The 22,855-nt window shown below is 40.3% G+C and overlaps 1 protein-coding gene across 4 annotated transcripts in view; it reads right to left on the bottom strand.

The window, feature by feature from the left end:
* Window positions 1–22,855, bottom strand: part of plch2a (phospholipase C, eta 2a) — a 121,034-nt gene that overhangs the window by 64,050 nt on the left and 34,129 nt on the right. For all 4 annotated transcript variants that reach the window (XM_041800039.1, XM_041800041.1, XM_041800042.1 and 1 more), the window contains exons 3-4: window positions 14,647–14,890; window positions 14,401–14,530 (exon numbers count right to left, since the gene is read on the bottom strand). In XM_041800039.1, the coding sequence (XP_041655973.1) occupies window positions 14,401–14,530; window positions 14,647–14,890 (374 nt within the window). The remainder of the gene's footprint in view (window positions 1–14,400; window positions 14,531–14,646; window positions 14,891–22,855) is intronic.

Here is a 22,855-nt window from a genome sequence, read left to right as displayed (position 1 = left end):
GGAGACTGAGTCAGACTATAAAAAGGCCTCTGTTTGTGTACAAGATTGAGGTTAATGAGAGCGCCGCAGTGGGTCACGCCATGACCCGTGTAATCCTGTCCCGCGTTTACTCAGACCGTCTGTGAGCGGCTCCATATGCCGAGCGGCTCAGAGGCCGACGCTCGCTGTGATGACGTCTGTGCCCGTCGGAGCTCGCTGTCTGATACACGCCAAGTCAGATGCTTTATTAAAGAGGAATATATGCAACTGAAGGGGACATTTGATTCGACATGATTTTTAATATTTGACTGTATCATATGTCCACTGTGTGCAGGGAATACTTCAATAAAGAACTGAATCTAATAACTGTCTGGATGGGAAACTTAATTCTGCTCTGTCATGCTTTAGGAAGGAGATGTATGCGAGACGCATCCACTCATGTAAAGAATATTTACGTATCAGAGAATGACATTAACATTGCAAATTAGTTCTCCTGTTACTAGCTTATTAATGAAACTGAAAACTCTGACATACACAAATAAACTTCTATTACATAAGGATTAACACCTGCTCATGCTTGATTCACCTCAAGCATCATTCTGCAGGAGGATTTTTGCAGCCTGGCATCTCTACAGTTTCATTTGTTCAAAGTTATGAGGTCTGAGGTTGGCTAGGTCAACACAAAGAAGGACGGTATGGCCTTTTTTATAATGTAAACCTCCTTCCTTAAAACAGAATTACCTTTTATGGTTAACAATGTGGATGGGTACAATGAATTAAACCACTAGAAAGTTCTGTCAGACTTAGGAGATAAGCCATCATGTGCACAAACATCAGGAAGTCAGAGAATAAAGCAGAAGAACGTGAAACAACTTTAAATGAAAATTTATGTAATAATTGCAAAAGCAGCAAAAAAGTGGGTTAAGAAAAAGGGTAAGTGGCAGGAATTGGTTAAAAGTGGCGACTATGCATTACAAAGTCAACAATGTGGACAAGAGTGCAAAAAATTAGTGGAAACAGTGGTGGAAAGTGGTAAAAGAGTGGCAAAAGTGGGTTGAGAGAGAAAGAATAGGACAAAAGTGGCAGCAATGGGAGGAAAAAGTGGTGAAAAGCAGTTAAAAAGTGGCAAATATCGGATAACAGTAGCAGTAAGGCAAAAAAAGAGACAAAATTGGTTAAAAAAATGATGAAAAGTGGTTAAAAAGTGGCAAAAATGGGTGAAAAATGGTGAAAAGTGAGTAAAAAAAAGGTTAAATGGGGCAAAAATGGGTTACAGAGGCTAAAATGTACAAAGAGTGGATGAACTGGGATATAAGGGGTGAAAAAGTGGCAGAAACAGGAATCCTAAGTAGTGAAAAGGGTAACAAAAATAAGGTTTAATAAAATTAAACAAAAATGATTGGTTATCTGAGGCAAAAATGGGTTCAAAGTGGAAAAAGGGGCCAAAATGGGTGAAAGCAGTGATGAAAAAGGGTGACAAAATGGCCTTAATAATAGTAATCTAAACATCACAACCCAACAATAGCTTGACACACTTTTAGCTCCAAAATGAGGTAACCGTTAGCACCAATGCTAATGATCTAAAAAACATACATTGATATCTTACAGGCTTCATTATCTCTGCATGCTGCTGTTTCTCTGAGTTTTTTTTTTTTTTTTTTTTTAATTTCTACTTCGTATTTTGGCTTAAATATTTCACTGCTTTCAGGACACAAAAGTAGCTTAAAAATAATGTTTTTCTGACACTGAATGCTTGGCATAATCCTAAACAGCTCAAAACATGACCTTTCGGTAGATTTGATATGCAGTGGAAGATGCCAATTTCACTGATAAAATGGACGTTTGATAGTTCAGTGGAACCAGGCTGTGGTTATTTGAGGCCGGCTGTAAGGTAGGCATGGATAAATGTACTGCCGGCTGCTGCCCGTGGTGCTGATCAGTGCTGCCGGCTGCTGTCCGTGGTGCTGATCAGAGGCTGCATTGCACAAAAGTGTCATGGTGTTTTCCTGCATGATCACAGAAAGCGTCTGTTGTGGAACTGTCCAGAATGGTTGTTCATATTCATATGTAGCTGTGCAAATAAGAATGTGCAACGAGGAAGGCCAAGAAAGTATACTTGCAAAGGGGGCCTGGACTATATCTGGTCCTCCTGTGTAGGACCAGATATAGTCCATCTGAAAGTCCACATATCTGCAGAGGCAAAGTCAGTGCTGCATCATCTGTGGGTTGGACCTTCTGATGCATGTTGACCTGTCCCTCTTCCCCTTATAATCCATCTCTTAAGCTGTGTAACTAAAAGCAAAAGGGACAAGTAGTCAGCTAAATCTTAAAATCTAGCATCCCTTTGCAGCCATGCCAGCACTAAAGCTACACTGAGAAATCCAGAAGTTAATCCAGTGCAAACAACATAAAGAATGAAGTTATAAATTGGTGTTTTTAATGACTTTACAGTCTGTTCGCTTTATCGGTCCACAGTGCAAACTTCAGCACAACTTCCTGTAAAGATGAGCCTGCAGAAGGATGCACACATGAACAGCTGCAGCAGAGAAAAGACTTTCAGCCAGACCAACAGCCCATGATACATCTGTTAGTCTCCTCCTCTAATCGAGCAAAACTTTTGTTGTCACTCTTCCTCACCCTCAAATCTCACTCAGCTTGCACACTGAGCCTCGGAGCTGTCAGCACAGAGCGCCGTCTGTGACGCACATCAGACACAGGAAGCTGAGTGACTCCCAGACACAAGACAAACAGTCCATGTCACCCGTCTCAGCTGCTGCTTCTGCATACGTGTCACTTCTTTGGCACCGAGTTTGTGACCGAGTGACACCGGAGTGACAGGCACAGATGCATACAGACAGGATTACTCAGATGGAGACAGTTATTAAGACAGAAATCTGCGTTCTGATGGCTCGGAGATGAGACACGCTGCACTGACACGTGTTTGTATTCTGTTACTTTTTAGAAGAATCAGCAGTGCTGGGTGATAAAACAATCTCTAAGAGGGGTTTAGGGTAGATTTATGTTGATCTAACAGACCATCACACAGTAGGAAAAGTGACCACAGGGACCTCAGATGTGTCTCAGAGCGAGAGATAAGAACTGAGCAAGTTCAGATTATCTGCTCTTATTATAAGGGCGAGATAAGGAGAGGTCACACTTTGATCTTGCAGAACTATCAAATTATTCATTATCAGTTTAAAAATCAATGTAGGACAAAAGATCATTGTCGTATGTCTTTATCAGCCTGTCCTAGAGGAGAACACTGATAAAGAAAACATCAGCCGTTGTTTTCCATCTGTATTCAGTTTACGATGTGAAGACTTTCCTTTATAGAAGCAGGACAGACGTTATCCTCAGGAGGCCAACAAACTAGAACAGAGTCCTCTTTATTGGACCAAAAACATCAATCCAGCCTTATTCCCTCCCATTCATTATGCATGAACTCGAGCACTTAAGCTGTTAGCACGCTGAAGCTCTGTGCTTTAGCTCGACAGCTAATATGGATTAATTCATCAGTTAGCGCTGCAGCTTTCCCTCCACATGTGCATCTTTGAGTCTTTGGGGTGATAAATCATTGAGCAAAGCCTCTGCTGGAGAAAGCTGCAGCTCTGCACCGGTTTACAGCTTTAGATATCACATCAGACCACGAACAGCAGGACTTCACTCAGTCAGCATGATGAGGAGATCCCCATCATGGAGTTTACACACAAACCAAAGACAGGAGAGAAGCAGGAGGGTGGTCCAGCTGGGAAATATACATGCTGTTCTTCTTATAATTCATAAAATCATCTTTTTCTCTGTCTCACTGTGTTATAAATGCAGGAAGGTTAAAGGTTAGTGAGTATCCCCTGATTGCTCCTGTTTTTAGCTTCCCCTTGAGTTATTGTGAGGAGAAATAATTACTGAATAACTCAGAGATAGAGAAAGCCTTAAAGCACAGATAAAGGGTAACAAATTAATTCTGTTAATTTGGCTGAAATATACCACGGCTATTCTGGGCAAATACACACCTCAGACAAGAACTGATAAGATATAAGCTGCAGAAAAAATCCCATACTCATCACACGGTCCCTCAGCTGGTCTCTCCACCCATGCTGCACCAGCGAAACTCAGCAAAAGTCTGCTGTTACTTCTCTTATGAGCGTAGGAGCCACAGGGCGGCAGTTTGCATGCTTCACTAACATTTTTGAAGGGTTTTGATGGATAAAATTTGTGTCACATTCACCATTCTAGTCAGATTTCTGATATCATCATCTTATATTGCAGGTTATTATTTCATCTCTAAGACCCCGTCCACACGGAGACGAAAATGATATATTGCTGTTTCGTTTTTTAAAAGTTTTCCGTAAAGACGGGATTGTTTCAGGAAATATCCGCATAAGCACAGAACCACTGAAAACGACTGAAAACACTGTAGTATATATGCCAAGCCTGTACTTTCTTAAAACTTTCTTAAAAGAGCGACACTATGTGTGACGTAATCATTACAAGAGAGATGCAGTTGGCCGTCCACACGGAGACGAAACGGTAGTCGTTTACGGATTTATGCACTCTGGGACCCGTTTCCAAAAAGTATTGTTTACAGTCACCCAAAATGCCGTTTCCGTGTGGATGAAACGCTGATACGACAAAAAACTTTTGCGTGTACGGCTGAATTCGTCTGCATGTGAACAGGGCTTAAATGTGGGTACATAGTTGGGGGTGGGCCGTTCTGTGGAGATAGAGTTGATTCCCCCAGCCCAGTGGTTCTCAACCTTGGAATCGGGGGTCCCGAGACACTGAGAGGCGGTCTCCAGATGCCCTAAAAAACTAAGAATGTTTTTTGAATAACACTGTTGCCACTTTACAACTATTTTGTCAAATTTTAATCTCTTTTCATCAGTTTTTTCAACCATTTTTAACACATTTTTTCCATTTAACATCTATTTTTGTCAGTTTTAAACTCTTTCCACAACTTTTTTTCTGCCTGTTTTTGCAACTTCTGAACCAATTCTTGCCACATAAGCTTAATGTTGCTTCTGTTGACCCATTATTGGTACTATTTACCCCTTTTACCACTTTTTATGCCCATTCTTTCCCATTTTAACTGCATTTCACCATTTGATATGCCCAATTTTGCTAGTTTAACCAATTTCTACCAAAATCTGCCTATTTTTCTTTCTTAGTTAACCCTTTTTTGCCAGTTTATATCAATTTTTCATCCCATTTCACCAAATCTCTAGCTATTTTAGCCAATCTAAGCCATTCCAGCCACTTTTTAACTCCCTTTTACCACTATTCATGCCCATTTTTGCCACTTTAACACATTTTTGCCAGTTTCTTAAATCCATTTTCACCATTTTTTCCACCATTTTTGCCATTACTAACCCTTTGTGGCAATTTTTAAGACATTTTATGTTTTTTGTTTTTTTTAACAAAGGGGACTTGCATTTTCTAAGAAGACTATTTTCTACATGAATGATTAAAAAAAGATATATGTTTCATTGATAAGAGTGTTTTTTTTCAGGTTAAATATAAAATATGGATATCACAGCTTAACTTTCCAATGGACTATGGTTTTGCTGACCTCCACTGGACCCCAGTTTGACTGGGTGCCAGAAATCTCTCCCATTTTTCCCCCTTTTATGTACGGCCTTGTGTGCACACGACTATTACAGAATGTCCATGGCTGTGTTCAACCACCTTCAGGTACAGTGGGGGTCCCCGGTCTCTGGCACCTCAATTTTGGGGGCTGCCGGCTGAAAAGGTTGAGAACCCCTGCTCTAGCCAACAATGCTGCAAACAGGCAAATGTTGAAATCTGATCTAAATGTTAGCAAACTGTCTGGTGTTAAATCGAGCCATTGCAATAATTAAGAAGGAGTGAATCATTTTAACTAGACAGAACAGGACTTACTTAACATAATATCAAGTAATCCCAATGTTCTCCAAACCTGACACGCTACTTCTACCAGGACTTTTGTTTTTTATTGGATCACATCTAAATCCTAATTCAAAATTCCAGAACATTCCTCCAAAATAAAACTCAATGAAAGAATAAATAAAAAGCAGAATTTGGCTAACACAGAATATCACCACTAACAAATCAGACTGTGCGCCTGAGTCATCACAACTTTACAACATAGAAAAGTCTGAGTAAAATTCCATTTATTCTGATTTTCTTTCTGTATTCAAATCTTGTATTTGATTCTGTTGTCCTTTACTTGGTTGTGGGTTAGTTTGCCTGCTGTTACATGATAAACTCCAGCTTTCTCTCCATCTGTGTTTTTCTAAATTACTTGTCTTTTCCAAGTTTGGCTCATTATTTTTTCTGTTGAAAACCCTCAGAGATATGTTGTTGTTTCTGGTGATTGTGCTTGGCTAGGAGAAGCTAACTCATTCCCTGTTTAATCATTTCCTACATCAACAAGAAAAACCTTTTAAAGCAACGCCAGTATTTCATTTTTTTAGATGTGCTTTACATGCTGTCGGTTTATCACACTGTCATCACATTCGATGCTTGGCTGCCACGCGGAGCGTGCTGAAACTCTTAAGTGGTCTGTCATGTGTTTAAACCCAAACTTTGTCCCATCTCTACAGGATCTCTGGAGCTCAGTCAGAGTGGCTGTCAGGTTCTTGGTCTCCCCCCTTACTGAGACCCCTGATCCCTCAGTCTGACCAGCTTTTGGAAGAGTCATGGTTGGTTCACTATGAGGTTTGTTTTTAGCTCTTTTTTCTTTTTGGTTAAAATATTTGTGTAAAAATAAACGATTTATTCCAAGGTGTTGTCCCTCAAATCAATACTTCATTTTATTTTTGAGTAGTTTTGTACATGAATATAATAGGGGTGAGTATTGGCAAGAACCTCACGATATGATACACATCACGATACTTGGGTCATGATACGATAGTATCACGATATATCAGGATATCATGATATTCTGATATATTGTGATATTCTGCACAGTTAACTAAGAAAAATATAGAGATGGTGTATATGTAAATCACACAATACGTTGATGGTGTTCCCGCTATATTTCACGGCAGCAAGACAGAGCTTGCAAACGGCATTTCCTTTCTTTAACTCGCTGTTTGTGCTCACACAAACGTGTGAGCAAGTCATATTTTACTAACAACTCGGCTAAAATATGAATTTTTATTTTTTACCAAAAAATTGATATCAAGAGTTGAAGTATCGATATTGTATCGGATGTCAAAGTATCGCCATATATTGCTGTATCGATATTTTTTCACAGCTCTAGAATATAAAGGGATGGCACGATGTAGGATTTTAGCCTGTGTCCAACATGCTGAAATGTACAAATGTATGTATTCCAACTAGGGCTGTCACGGTATACCGGTATTGACGATAACCTTGGTATTAAAAACTAAAATTTCATTATCGTGTTAAAAATGTGCATATGATAATATCGTGTAAATGATCCAGTGCCCCTCCAGCGCCGTCACAAGCCCTGAACATTTTTAATAAGCTCATCAATGTAACAGATCATCAACTCCTGCACTCCTCTAACCTCTGCCCCCTTGTTCTGAAACCATCTGGCCTCACTTCGCTGCTCGCTCTCTCTCTCTCCCCCTCCATGCACACCCCCCGCATACGCACACTATGAGCCCAGCAAGACCTTTAGAGAAACAAGTTTTCTTTTTCCTCGTTCACACATCTCTTAATGGACAGGATGTAGAGATAGAGCTCTGCGTCGGACAGCTAACACCCTACCTGCCTATTCCCCCTGATTTCCTGACCATTAACACCTGCTGGTGCGTGTGTGCCATCCCTCTCTCTCACCTGCACGCACAACATGCGTATCCAATTCCTCCTAAAGTCTGACCATCCACATAATGCACAGAATGACAGAAACTGTGTTCAGGTTAAGAAATTATAATATTGTGTTCATTTAAGCACTGCCCTTGACAAATAAGGTTTTTTCACTGTTCTAAACCAACTGAATGAAGCAAGAAAAAAAAGGTCTCACATCTTCGTCAGCTATAACGCTCCAAAAACATCGGCAGCTGACAGCCTGGACTAATTAGCTGGGCAGTATTGATAAGAGTAACATCAGGGTGATATTTACAGACTACATCCTTTGTTTTTTAAGCCGTAGGTAGAATTATTTTCCTGATCATTGTTTGCGAGTGCCAAAGAGCGCAGCGCTCCATCAGCTCTCTCTGAGAGTTCGTTTTTACTCTGTTTGCTCTCTCTGTCCCTGTCCTTGTCCGTAAATTACACGCTTTATGAAAAGAGGCCAATTTTTATGGATAGAAAGAATTTCCCCTCAAATAACAGCATGATGGCTCAGTATCTCTCTGCCAGTCTCTTCCTGTGCATCATGACGCGCATCAGAGCAGTGGAGACGCTGATACTGTCTGCAGCGCTATGAGGAGCGTTAAAGCTTCTGTGCACATTTAAAGAAATTAGACTGTGCCCTGTTTTAGTGCAAAATTTAAATTCAGACCTGATCCCAATGCAGCCCTCTAACTCAGTTCTTTTAGTAGAGCTAACAGGAAAAGTCTCATTAAAAAACTGCTTCAGCTGCTCTTGAAATATGTCTGTAATTAATTATTTCCTAATGTGTTAATAACCCTACGTTTCTGACACTGTTTTGGCATTATGACAATGTAAATCTCGTGTGGTGGATAAGTTTATCAGTCAGAGGGGGAGCCATGGGGGGGCTTGTGGGGTCTATGCCCCTAATGTTTACTCAAAAGCCCATCTTTAACTTTGGTAAAAGTACGTTATCTCTGATTACTGATGAATGTTAAAAGAAATATCTTGGAGTTTGATAAACAGATTGACCCTGCTGATCACAACATGGAAATTACATTCTTGTTACCAAACTGAAAAAACCCATATCAGATGTTTTTTTTTTTTTTTAACTTTGAAAATCTTAAAAGCACATGCTACAGCATAAATTAAAACCTTACTATTATCATTTCTGCATTTTTTAATAAATATGACCCTCCGCAATGACACAACAGCTGCAGTACCTCCTTAGACAGGTATTTTGAGTGCAATTCATCTGCCAAAAGAGGGAACACAAATTAAATAAAGTTAAAGACAAATTTGAATAATTTTCCCATTATTATTTACATTTTTATTGATATCGTGATAATATCGTTATCATGACATTTTTTGCCCACGATAATCGTGAAGGGAAAATCTGATATCGTGACAGCCCTAATTCCAACATATAAACGCTGTTCAGACCTCAAACTTTAGTCACATTTCAGTCCATAAAAGTCCTCACATTTTAGTCCTCACTTTTAGTCCAAGCATTTATTCTCTTGCCTAAATCTGGTACCAAATCATGGTAGTGTGTTCTCTGCCAAACCTGGGGTCCCTGCTTTCTACAGCTGAGGGTCAGAATAGATACAGATGGGTGGTTTTTAACAGATTTACCCACAGTGGAGAAATATCACAGATTTTGAATGTCTGACGAAAACTACGTTACATTTTAGTCTAGTTTTAGTCATCACAGATCTATTTTTGTTAGTTTTAGTCTAGTTTTAGTCATCACAGATCTATTTTTGTTAGTTTTAGTCTTGTTTTAGTCATCACAGATCTATTTTTGCTAGTTTTAGTCTAGTTTTAGTCATCACAGATCTATTTTTGCTACTTTTAGTCTTGTTTTAGTCATCACAGATCTATTTTTGCTACTTTTAGTCTTGTTTTAGTCATCACAGATCTATTTTTGTTAGTCTCAGTCTTGTTTTAGTCGTCACAGATCTATTTTTGCTAGTTTTAGTCTAGTTTTAGTCATCACAGATCTATTTTTGCTAGTTTTAGTCTAGTTTTAGTCATCACAGATCTATTTTTGCTAGTTTTAGTCTTGTTTTAGTCATCACAGATCTATTTTTGTTAGTTTTAGTCTAGTTTTAGTCATCACAGATCTATTTTTGTTAGTCTCAGTCTAGTTTTAGTCATCACAGATCTATTTTTGTTAGTCTCAGTCTAGTTTTAGTCATCACAGATCTATTTTTGTTAGTCTCAGTCTAGTTTTAGTCATCACAGATCTATTTTTGCTAGTTTTAGTCTAGTTTTAGTCATCACAGATCTATTTTTGTTAGTCTCAGTCTAGTTTTAGTCATCACAGATCTATTTTTGTTAGTCTCAGTCTAGTTTTAGTCATCACAGATCTATTTTTGTTAGTCTCAGTCTAGTTTTAGTCATCACAGATCTATTTTTGCTAGTTTTAGTCTAGTTTTAGTCATCACAGATCTATTTTTGTTAGTCTTAGTCTAGTTTTAGTCATCACAGATCTATTTTTGTTAGTTTTAGTCTAGTTTTAGTCATCACAGATCTATTTTTGCTAGTTTTAGTCTAGTTTTAGTCATCACAGATCTATTTTTGTTAGTCTTAGTCTAGTTTTAGTCATCACAGATCTATTTTTGTTAGTTTTAGTCTAGTTTTAGTCATCACAGATCTATTTTTGTTAGTTTTAGTCTTGTTTTAGTCATCACAGATCTATTTTTGCTAGTTTTAGTCTAGTTTTAGTCATCACAGATCTATTTTTGCTACTTTTAGTCTTGTTTTAGTCATCACAGATCTATTTTTGCTACTTTTAGTCTTGTTTTAGTCATCACAGATCTATTTTTGTTAGTCTCAGTCTTGTTTTAGTCGTCACAGATCTATTTTTGCTAGTTTTAGTCTAGTTTTAGTCATCACAGATCTATTTTTGCTAGTTTTAGTCTAGTTTTAGTCATCACAGATCTATTTTTGCTACTTTTAGTCTTGTTTTAGTCATCACAGATCTATTTTTGCTAGTTTTAGTCTAGTTTTAGTCATCACAGATCTATTTTTGTTAGTCTCAGTCTTGTTTTAGTCGTCACAGATCTATTTTTGCTAGTTTTAGTCTAGTTTTAGTCATCACAGATCTATTTTTGTTAGTTTTAGTCTAGTTTTAGTCATCACAGATCTATTTTTGTTAGTCTCAGTCTAGTTTTAGTCATCACAGATCTATTTTTGTTAGTTTTAGTCTAGTTTTAGTCATCACAGATCTATTTTTGTTAGTCTCAGTCTAGTTTTAGTCATCACAGATCTATTTTTGCTAGTTTTAGTCTAGTTTTAGTCATCACAGATCTATTTTTGTTAGTCTCAGTCTAGTTTTAGTCATCACAGATCTATTTTTGTTAGTCTCAGTCTAGTTTTAGTCATCACAGATCTATTTTTGTTAGTTTTAGTCTAGTTTTAGTCATCACAGATCTATTTTTGTTAGTTTTAGTCTAGTTTTAGTCATCACAGATCTATTTTTGTTAGTTTTAGTCTAGTTTTAGTCATCACAGATCTATTTTTGTTAGTCTCAGTCTAGTTGACGATGAAATTAACACTGATTTACAGACATTACAGGATGCAGAGGTGTGCAGCAAGACTAGCACTGACAGCCCTGTTCAAAATGCAAATGATATCATTTTTCAAAACTGAAAGGTTTTTCTGAATATGTGTGGAATCAGTTCCATGTTCAGTATGGAACTCTATCCAGAAAATGAATGGTTCTATTTTCTCCTCTGCTGTTGTTGCATTCCAAGCCTTGAACTGAAGCTGGGGCGTTACTGTATGGGTTGAGTGACAGTCTCATCAGCCAATCAGATTTTGATGTGTTATTGACAGAACGCCCTAAGGCATGCAGAGTTTCTTGTGCTGGCCCGGGTGTTGCCATTCAAATGAGCGAAGGTGATTGAAGCATGGGCAGGTGCAACGTGACGACACATCCAGATCTTATGGGAATGGCTGTGGATTTGACAGCAAGCGTTGACACAGTTACAGGCCTGCTTCAGATGCCTTTTAAAGGCGCTTGTTTGCCAAAAAGGGAGATTAGCTAATCTTAGCTTAGCTAGAGAAAGACCAAAGCCAACAAATGCATTGTGCGCCATTAAACAGCGGTGAATTATGATCGCTATGAGCGGCTGACAGCAAGCCCGGAGCAGAATGAGCTGTTTAGCTGGCCCTGTCTACTCTCTGGTACAAGTACGGGCACGCAGAGCAGCAGTGGATAAAGCAGCTTCACCAGGGCACATATTAAACATCAGGTCATGAGCGTCACATTATGAAAGTTTTATTTAAAACCGTCGGCGTAGTCAGAGAGATTCATCAGGAAGGTCACAGGATGGTAACTGCTCAATGCACAATTTTAAAACTGAAATGCCTCAATTCTCAATAAAGACACTGAACTAGAACTTTAAACATTATAAACATGATTATGATTAAAGGGTAATTATGTGATCTGCTCTCTAGTACCACCAGGTTAGCTGCAGTATTAGTCCAAACTTCATGTCTCCATATCATCAGAGAGGTGAACGTCCACAGGTTCTCTCTCACTCTAAGTGGGTTAGACGAGAGACGGCTACGGCACAAATCTCCTTGAATACCCACAGACTCAGACTCAGGGTCGGATCGATCCCCGGTGTGTTTAGGCTGCTTTACATCTGAGGCCATCTGTGTCCCTGCAGCGCCATATGGATGAGTCCTAACAGGCAGGAGGACTTAGTGACAGCGAGGAGGAAGGCTAAAACAACAGCGTTAACATGACAGCACGCTAATCCTGGGCTGTGAGCCGAGCCGAGTGTGTTAGCAAACATCTGCAGCTCGAGCAGTCGGCCAGAGAGTCTTAACTGCTCATTCACAATCTGCCACAGAGAGTGCACAACAATACACAACAATACACACTAAATACACACCAAATACACACCAAATACACACTAAATACACACTAAATACACACTAAATACACACCATATACACACCAAATACTCGCGACCAGTACACAGTCAGGTCTCCAGTCAGCCCTTAAATCCAGCCTTAATGAGCTGCACTGCTCAGAGACGTACAGCTTCATCACTTTTTCTTTTTTACAGTGCATCATTTCTTATTCATGCTGACGTTGTAAGTTAAAGGCAGGATTCTCCACCACCGTTAAGCACATGCTTCGTTAGTCTGCGAGATTGTAATCAGCATTTTATTGTGAAATCCACCTATTGATGTTCCTGTTACTGCTACAAAGATCTGTCTGCTCCCTGAGGCAGGTACATTTGTAAACTCATCTGTGTTCTCCTTTTTAACACGCTGTTTAGACAATAGTCTAGAGCAGTGAAACTCCACCTGTGGCTCGTTTGTGATGATTCGTGGCTCTTTTATGTGTAAATTTGAAGTGTTATTTCCCAAGGAAAGCTTAAATAAGGAAAAATTTGAACTCAGTAATTATCTATCGCAAGTCAGTTTGTTTCCCACATTTACAAAGAAGCCTTCATTTATAAACACTTAATTGTCAACTTTTATTTTTTGCCCTTACTTGTAATTTCGTTGCCTCTTTTTTGCCACTTTCAATCAATTTTGTACCGCTTAAACCAATTTTTGCCACTTCTTTTTTCCACTTTCTCCCAATTCTCCCCCTTTTATCCCATTTATTCCCTTTTCACCAGTTTTTACTACTTTTATCCTGCAATTTTTCCCCTTAAATGCTACTTTCCCCCATTTTTGCCACCATTATGCTGCTTTTTGCCCATTTTAGTCACTTTCCACTCCTTTTTTGCCATGTTTTGCTGCTTTTTGACCACTTTTGCGACCTGTAACTATTTTTTTTGGTCACTTCTCACCCATTTTTGCCACTTTTCACCCATTTTTTTTCCATTTTATGACTTTGCCCCTTGTCACCTTTCTTTGCCACTTTTTGCCACTTTTAAATTATTTTTTCCTACTTTAACCCATTTTTTTCCAATTTTCACCCAATTGTGTCCATTTTATATTACTTTGCCCATTGTCACCCATTTTTTGCCACTTCTTTGCCACTTAGATCGTGGCTCTTGCGAAGGTATTTTTTAGCAATTGGTCTCTCTGGTTGAGCATGGTTGGGTAACACTGGTCTAGTGTGTGCCTTCTCTTTCCAAAGAGCGTTTAAAACTTAAAATATCATAATGACGTTACGTCACAGAGACGGTGAGCTCCATAGCAGTATAGATAAGCTACAAATGTTACTGATTCCTCCTGTTTTGAAAAGTACAGCACTGTATTTTTATATATCCTGGTTTAAACTCCATCCCATGGTCTGATCTGTTGCCACTGCCATTTACAATAAGTCAATACAGTTTAAAAGGAAAATAAAAGAAGCTGTCAAAGGCACACATGCATGCATTAACATTGTTTCCTCACCTCTGCTAATGATGCTCATGCAGTAATGTTGCAGTAAAGGTAAGCAGATAAGTGGTGCTGCCTCTAATCTCTGTGCTAAGTTTATAAAACAGTTGTTTTAACAGCAGATCGGCAGTGGCAGCCGCTGAATGGTTGGGATTATGAGCTACGGTAAATAATTACTCAAAACACTCAGATTTACTGGGCCAGATTAACAGAGGATTAGGTGAAAGATGCCACTGGATATGAAGACTCCTGCTGTGTTAAATAGAAGCCTCTTCCACACGTGTCTGTTAGTTTTCCTACCTTGAACATCTGCTTGACTTTCTGTCTTGGCAGGTTGACGTTGAGTTTGTGGAGCAGCTGCAGGACCTCGCTGATGCTCAAACTGCCGTCTCCGTTCTTATCAGCCTCTGTGAAGGTCTGCTTCAGCCATGTGATGACACCGGGGGTTAAGGAAAGGAACAGAATCTCATAAAAACCATGTTAAATGAAAACTGAAGCCTACTATTACAATCATAATAATCAGAGTACTAGATATGTGAAGGATATTGATCTCGAGTCCTCTGTCTCTTGGCCAGGCTGTCCTCGTCACTGATTCCGGCCATCAGGTATTTGAGGCCGGTGATCCAGGTGCGAGCTTCCTCTCCAGTCCCAGAGACCAGGTCCAGGGACTCCATGTGCTCCCCGTAGTACAGGCTGAAGCAGCAGTTTGGGTCGAAGCTGCCCTCGGCATATCGCTGGAAGATCTCTGACTGCTTCCCCTCGCAGACTTCACGGATCGAGTCGATGGAGACTGGCAGAGGAAACAGAGAGATAATATAAAAATAATCCAAAAATTATCATGATATTCATGTTAATTTTAGCAGCCATTTTTAATTGCACTTTGATCAGCAGCTAGTAGTGAACTAAAGACATCGCTGACCAGCAGCTGTGTGTGAATACCCGACCTTTAAACCTTTAGAACATTCAGAGTGACTGAGAACCACAGGGTTTATCCTCAGAAGAGCAGGAACATTATCTAGACATCAATTGGTTATACTGTGAAGTCTATAATGCATAAACACATAATTACCTCAGTGTTATAATGAGAAAATGTGTATGTCTTCATAAACAGAGAACATCTGGATTTCAAACTTTAAAAAGGAAACTACTGATAATCTATTTTTAGACATAAAGTCTGTACAGCCTGCTCTGGCTGTTATTTTTCCTCCGTCTGTTTGTGATCATCCCTGCTGATGTTTTTATTCTTTAACTCAGCAATACTCAACCTGTGGCTCTTCTGTGATTATTTGTGGCTCTCTTATGTCTTAATTTTAAATATCATTCCTCCAGAAAACCTTAAAAAGGAAAACTTTTTTGCCCTTTTTTCATCATTTTTTGCCACTTTTCACTCATTTAAGCTACCTTTAGTAATAAAAAAACACTTTTTTCCCTACTTTTTTGCCCATTTTGACACTTTTTTGCCAATTTAATCCCATTTTTGCCCCTTTTCACCATTTTTTTCTCCCAATTTTCATCTATTTAAGCTACCTTTTGTCATTAAATACTACAGTTTCCCTAGTTTTTGCCCATTTTAGTCACTTTCTTGCCACTTTTATCAGATTTTTGCCCCTTTTCACAATTTTCTTCTCTCAAATTTCAGCCATTTGAGCTGCTTTTTGCCATTAAATACCACTTGTTTCTTCTTTTTTGCCCATTTTTGCCACTTCTTTTTGCCACTTTTATCTGATTTTTGCCCCTTCTCACAATTTTTTCTCCCAATTTTCATCTATTTAAGCTACCTTTTGTCATTAAATACTACTTTTTTCTAGTTTTTACCCATTTTAGCCACTTTTATCCCAATTTTTTCCACTTTTCACCATTATTTGCCACTCTTCACCCAATATAGCTACCTTTTGCCATTAAAATATCACTTTTTCCTAACTTTTTGCCCACTTTGACACTTTTTTGCAACTTTTATCCCTTTTTTGCCCTTTCTCACCATTTTTTTCCACTTTTCACCCATTATTCCAGCTTCCTTTTGCCACTAAATACCACTTGTTTCCCATTTTTTGCCATTTTTGCCACTCTAGACTGCGTTTTGCCCATTTTAGTCATTTTTCACTCATTCTTTTGGAACATCTGGACCATTTTATGCCACCTATAAGTAATTTTGTTGTCACTTCTCAACCATTCGTGTTTCTTTCTGACCCCTTTTCCACTTTTCCTCCCCCGTTTTCAACCCTTTTCACACATTGTTGTTGCTTTTTGACCACCTTTTCCACCTTTGACTTATTTTTATTGCTACTTAAAGCTGTTTTTGCTTCAGCACTTAGATTGTGGCTCTTGCAGAGGTCTTTTTCAACTATTTGGCTCTTTGGTTGAGCAGGGTTGAGTAACACTGCTTTAACTATTCGTTTCTTTTTCTGGTGTTGAGAAATGACTTTAAATCCTGCAGCCCTGTGCAGCATTGAAATCGGATAAAAATGCATCCTATTAAAAAACAAAGCCAAACTGAGTTGGTTAAACCCAAATCCTGCGTCTGCAGTCTTAATATTTGAGTTCCCACCTCTGGCAGAGCTGTGAATTAATTGTCATGGGCACAGGGAGAGTTTAGCGGGAAATTCTTCTATCTGATTTCAGTCTTTATGATTTGAAGGATTAAAAACAGTCGTGCAATGCCCCGAGAGCTCGGTTTATTAAGATGCAACATTTATGAGATGTTAATGACATTTTACTGGAAGTCACAGCCTCCAGACATTCATTAGTTTCTTTCCCTATGACAGCAAACACAGGATAAGTACTTCTGTTTCTCCTTCTGGAGCAGGTTCATCCCTAAAACCTAAACTGAAACTCCCTCTGTCTTTACTTTTACACAGTCCTATCCATGGAAAAAAAACATATTTACATGCAAACTCATTCATAATGCAGGGATGGAGCTGAGCTCCCCTGGGCTGTTGGCTATAGAAACGTGTGTTTTATGTGAATATATACGATGTGCTGGATGTCAGAGATGCCATCAACATGACACTCCGCGTGCTGCTGTTGAGTTCTGAGTGCTCCCGTGTGGCTGGAGACACCACACGCGTTGCTCTGCTCACCGTGGCCGCAGCACTTTCATACATTATGGAGAGGTGGATGGCAGGTGTGTGCTACATCAGTGTAATCCCATGACTTGTGTTTGGAATATGTGACAAGCTGCTGACGGCTCGGCTCCAGGATGATGACGACAGGTGGTCAGTGTCAGATATTTCACTTGTACAGTCTAAATATCACGACCCAATCAACAGACGGCCTCAAAGACCCTGTCAGCACGTCCATGCTGCATTCACGGCCAGCAATCTGGCTCTGAATGCACTCCAGTCAGCAATTTTCTATGCATTTCCATGCTGCAAGCTCTGGAACACTCTAGAAATGTTGGAATCTGGTTTCTGTAAACGTGGAAACACTGAGATCTACATGGGACTGAATTCTGGATTTAGACTGGGTTTAATGCAGGCGGGGCAAATATGTAGGCTGGTGATGTCATCAGCCCACAGTCGGGAATTCATCTCAGTCCAGTCTGTTGTTAGCTGGTGTCACTGCCTGAGTGAAACTTGACTGATAAAAGTAATAAGAGAAAAACTCCTCAGTTGTGACTCCCATCCTCCACTCTGTGTCATGTCTGCCCACCCCTCCCCTCCCCACATTTCCAGCTTTTCATCAAATTTCCTTTCAATAACGTCTAAAAGGCTACAAAAAACTCTTCAAATAAAAGAAGAGAAACTGGTGTTGTTTACAGCACAGAGCTGAATAAAACAGCCTCTCTGCTGCTGTTGTGATCAGGCATTATGCAGACGTTTGGGGGCTATTTTGGCATCTTTCTATGCAAATGAGCCTCATTCCAAAACAGCATCCAGTTCACAAACACCAGCTCTAAAATCCACCGAACAGCATGAAGCAGAACGACTCTATGAGCTGTGAATACCATCAGCCCAGTCTGCTCAGTGAACTGGTCCTTCATAAGGAGCAGAGTAGTGGCAGCAGTCAACCATTCATAGTGAATGTAATCCATTCATCCTGAATTCTCCAGAGCCCGGCGCTTTAAAAGACCACAGCATGAGCAGGATAATGTCGTTCAAGAGGTCCATTATCAGAAATTTATGCCACCAGGTCTCCCATAAATTCTTGTAATGAATCATGAGGGATCCAATTACAAGCTACCTCATGGTTCGGCACTAAAATAATACATTTACATCTTGTTAGCCTTAAAAAGAGAGTCTAAATCTTTGGCTAAGTAGAAACCATCTACAGAGCATCGTTAATGCTGTGGAGGATTCTAAAATGGGAAAAAGTAATGGATATATTTTAAAAATGTAGTCCAGAATAGGGCTGGGAAATCAATCGCAAATTAGATTAAATTGCAATTTGACCTGTTGTAATTTTCAAATCGACGAAGTTGCAATATTTCTTTAACTTGAAATGTGTCAAAATACAATTTTAGTGCTAATGTTTGATACAATTCTTTGCAGCGACAGAGATTTTATGAACATTATGCAAACATTCAAGTGTCAATTTTTTTATGATGGTTCACAAAAGTCCTCCCTTTTTGTGTTTTATGTATGTTTTTCTCAATTAAAATAAGTGACATAAAAATGATAATGTCCTTTAACAAACATATGACATAACATCTGAGATATGAGCAAAAATAGTTAGCTCATTCTGATCAAAACTGATGAAGCCTAGCGTAACTTCATAAAAGTCATACCCCATTTGTGATCAGCTAGTAGCCAGCCTCACCTCCTCCACCCCAGCCTCCTCTTTTACAGCATAAAGCTCCACCTCCTCCAGCCCAGCTTCCTCCTTTATAGATTAAAGCTCCACCTCCTCCAGCCCAGCCTCCTCCTTTATAGACTTAAGATCCACCTCCTCCACCCCAGCCTCCTCTTTTACAGCATAAAGCTCCACCTCCTCCAGCCCAGCTTCCTCCTTTATAGACTAAAGCTCCACCTCCTCCACCCCAGCCTCCTCCTTTAAAGACTTAAGCCCCACCTCCTCCACCCCAACCTCCTCCTTTATAGACTTAAGACCCACCTCCTCCACCCCAGCCTCCTCCCTTATAGACTAAACTCCCCCTCCTCCACCCCAGCCTCCTCCTTTATAGACTAAAGCTCCACCTCCTCCACCCCAGCCGACTCCTTTATAGACTAAGCTCCCCCTCCTCTACCCCAGCCTCCTCCTTTATAGACTAAAGCTCCACCTCCTCCACCCCAGCCAACTCCTTTATAGACTAAGCTCCCCCTCCTCCACCCCAACCTCCTCCTTTATAGACTAAAGCTTCCCCTCCTCCACTCTGTTTTTTTCTGGCTGTAAATCTTTCTGCATGAAATAGCTGGATGTTTTGCTACTAATAAAACATTTCTAAGGTCCTGTGTCCAAGGCTGTCTTCTTTGTTGCACGGCAGCACTCATTCTCAGAACAAAGCCAGTCCAGTGCAGGGTTTCCTGTGGTAAGCATTGTGAGCAGGGAACACCCTCAGCATCAGCTCTGCGTTTTAAACATGTGAAGCTTTTGGAGTGGTGCCACACTTGTCCTTCACTGGCAGGTCAGGTCACTTCTCAGCATCAACCTTGGTCCTGTACAGCTCTGGCCTCCTGATGGTTATTGTTGCCATTCCCGTATTCTTCCCATCTCAGCTTGGGCTGAGAAACCTTGGGTGTCAGGTTGGCAGAAACATTCTGCTACAGCCACAAAAATAAAGATTTCTCTGGCTTTGAAAACTGGTAGAAAAATGTGAGTTAATGTAAGAATTCTATAATGAAATGTATGTATCAAACACTGGTGTGAAAATTCTTCATATTGTACCTTTGAAGCCTCTGGGAGTCAGGGCACGTTCGCCAGCACTTGTTAAATGCAAATGTCTGTTTGTGCTGCTGGTTATTTTTTGGCCCAGAAGAGTTGCCTCCCCTGCCAGAAACCCAGGATGCCTGGTCAGACTGAGCTGACCTGGATCCTGCAGAGTCCTGCCTGTCAGTCTGTTTTTTTGGGTGCTCCGTGATAAGCCTCAAGGGGCTCAGAACAACGACCAGGGTGCCAGGGAATATCCTGCCAAAGCGGCTGTAGACTGCTGTACCCTCCTCTGGTGACTGACGTCTGGCATTTAAAGGAGACATTTGACAAAATGGCTTTATTATCTCTGCATATATATTTTGATATCCAGAGTATCTACCAACCCACAAAGTGTAAAACAACCAAACCGAAGATCTGATGGGTCTCAATGGGTTTGACTAACAGCTTCCCAGCCAAACTTTTATGAACGTTCTCCACTGTTTTTCTCACAAACAGGAGCTGAAAACTGTCACCAGGAGAGCTCAGAGTAGAAGCTGCTCTGTCGATGACTCAATATTTTCTGGTGCCCAAACATTTTCATCTTCCAGGCCACTCACCCTTGCTCCAAAGATTCAAAAACTTGTGTTTACTTTCACCACATCATGTTGCAAATCCATCATTTGCATTATTTTTTCACGCCCTACTCTAACAGAAAGCTTTAAAATTCAGCTCCAAAGTCGTTCACTTCACTGGAGAGTGAACTTTTCGTTCCAAACTCAGCTTCCCAATCTCGCCTCCTTCTACCATCGTTTTGGGCTGCAGAGTTGAAGTTGATGTCTCATTCAGTTTTGATTTCTTTCCCTTCTTTCCATGTCTTCTCTAATCTTACACTGATCCCCTAAAAGTTCAGTTAAAAAATACCATCTCTGTTTTTGTTTGACTTTTAGGGGGTTTTAAGAACACTGTTTCATTCAGAAGACTGAAGAGTAAAGTGGCTGGAATTGGTAACAACTTGTATTTTTGCCAACATTTCAACGACTGACTGCTTGATCAATCTCAAGGACTAGGATGCAAGACAGGTCATCAAACTACAATCAATATACTGCACAAATATCTGTCCATCCATTCGTTTTCTTCTGCTTATCCAGGGTCGGGTTAGTCCACCCTGACTTTCCTCTCCCTAGCAATATTTTCCAACTCTTCCTGGGGATTTCTGAGGTGTTTCCAGGCCAGATGAGATGTATAGTCCCTCCTGTGAGTCCTGGGTCTACCCTAGGGCTGGGCAATTAATCAAATATGGCATTAAATCGCATTATGGCCTGCTGCAATTTTCAAATCGCAGAAGGTGCAATATTTCTTTGACTAGAAATTTGAGTCAAAATAGCAGTTTTAAACTTTTTTTTTTACAGCTGAGATGTTACATATGACATATGCAATCATTCAGGTGCCATTTTTCAGAGTAGTCTGCAAAAAATCCTATCCTCTTCAATTTTGTACTTGTTTCTTATGAACTATAAGAATGACATAAAAACCCTTGAATGCAACAATTGATATCCAATTTGCAATACGAGTCAAAATCATCAGAATTAGATTTTAAAGAATTGTTCAGAGATACAAGAAATTTCAGGAATAATCGCATATTAAATCGCAATTGCAATATTGGGGAAAAAAATCGCAATTCGATTATTTTCCCAAATCGCCCAGCCCTAGTCTACCCGGGGTCTCCCTCCACTTGGACTTGCCTGGAAGACCTCCACAGGGAGGGGACTAGGAGGCATCCTGATGCCCGAAACCCCCGATATTGGCTCTTTTCCAAGTGAAGGAGCAGCAGCTGATGTCCAAACTGCTCACCCGTCTCGCAGGCTGAGCCCAGACGACCCCCTGGGGAAGGGACTCATTCTTTTGGTCGTTCCCCAAAGTTCATGACCATAGGTGAGGGTTGAAGCCAAGATTGACCAGTAAATTGAGAGTCTTGCCTTCCAGCTCAGCTTCCTCTTCACCACGACGGTACGACACGCCTGCAATGCTGCAACAGTCAGCCTGTTGTTCTCACAAAATATAATATAAATGTATGAATATGTTTATAGAGTTTAGGCAGGACCAACTGGCAGTCATGTGCATTAGTTTAGGCATGTCTATCGCTAAGGATTTACCACATGCACAATGTGCCTCAACCCCTGGGCTGGAGAGGGGGCAGAGGGCGGGCAGATTTCTTTTGTCTGGGCCCTTCACCCCTGGTGTTACGCCCAGAGACCACCAGCAGTTGCAGGGCCCTCTGCTACTTGCCCAGGTGGAGCCCTAGGCCGTGCTTACTCTCCACTCCCACCCCGACACCCCCGTAAAGGTTTGGACTTTTTTTTTTTTTTTTTTTTTTTAACAGATTGTTTCCCCATGCCCCTGGTAATATGAAAAGACATCCAGAGCAGGACCAGGGTTGTGTAAATCCCCCTTGGCCTCAGGCAGCTTACTTGCTAACCTGAGCCTTACTGAGGCCTCCTTTTTTGGTCCAAACATGCCTCAAACTTATGCACAGCTCTGTATGTCTGCCGAAGTCTTATTCTTTGTTCATCCTCTTTCTTTAAACTTTTAAAGTGTGTCGTAGGAAATGAAGTTTATTTATTTGTTTGTTCAACCTTAAACCAGTTTAAGTGTGCAGAAGTAGGAAAGGAGGGGTGGGGAAAGGAGCAGCTCAGCTGATCTTCAGAAATACATTTAAAGGGAGCGTTGTGAGGAAGGCCGTTTAGAAATGTTGAACACAGGGTTAGGTTTAGGGTTAGGGGTCAGGGGTTAGGGAAAGCGCTTCTATATGTCCCCTCCAAACAACAAATACAAATTTTGAAAGAAGATGAGACAGCATGTGATCTCTCCTTAGATTTCTAGAAATCTCCATTTATCAGATGTGTGCGGGGTCTGGATTAGGAAACAGGAAGTCCCGCCCTCTCTCTGAAGTGTCAAAGAAGCTTATAATCCT

Source organism: Cheilinus undulatus, linkage group 11, assembly GCF_018320785.1.
Source record: "Cheilinus undulatus linkage group 11, ASM1832078v1, whole genome shotgun sequence".
NCBI classification, from domain to species: domain Eukaryota; kingdom Metazoa; phylum Chordata; class Actinopteri; order Labriformes; family Labridae; genus Cheilinus; species Cheilinus undulatus.
The sequence above is the reverse complement of the archived record's forward strand: the minus strand, read 5'-3'. Positions and strand labels throughout refer to the sequence as shown.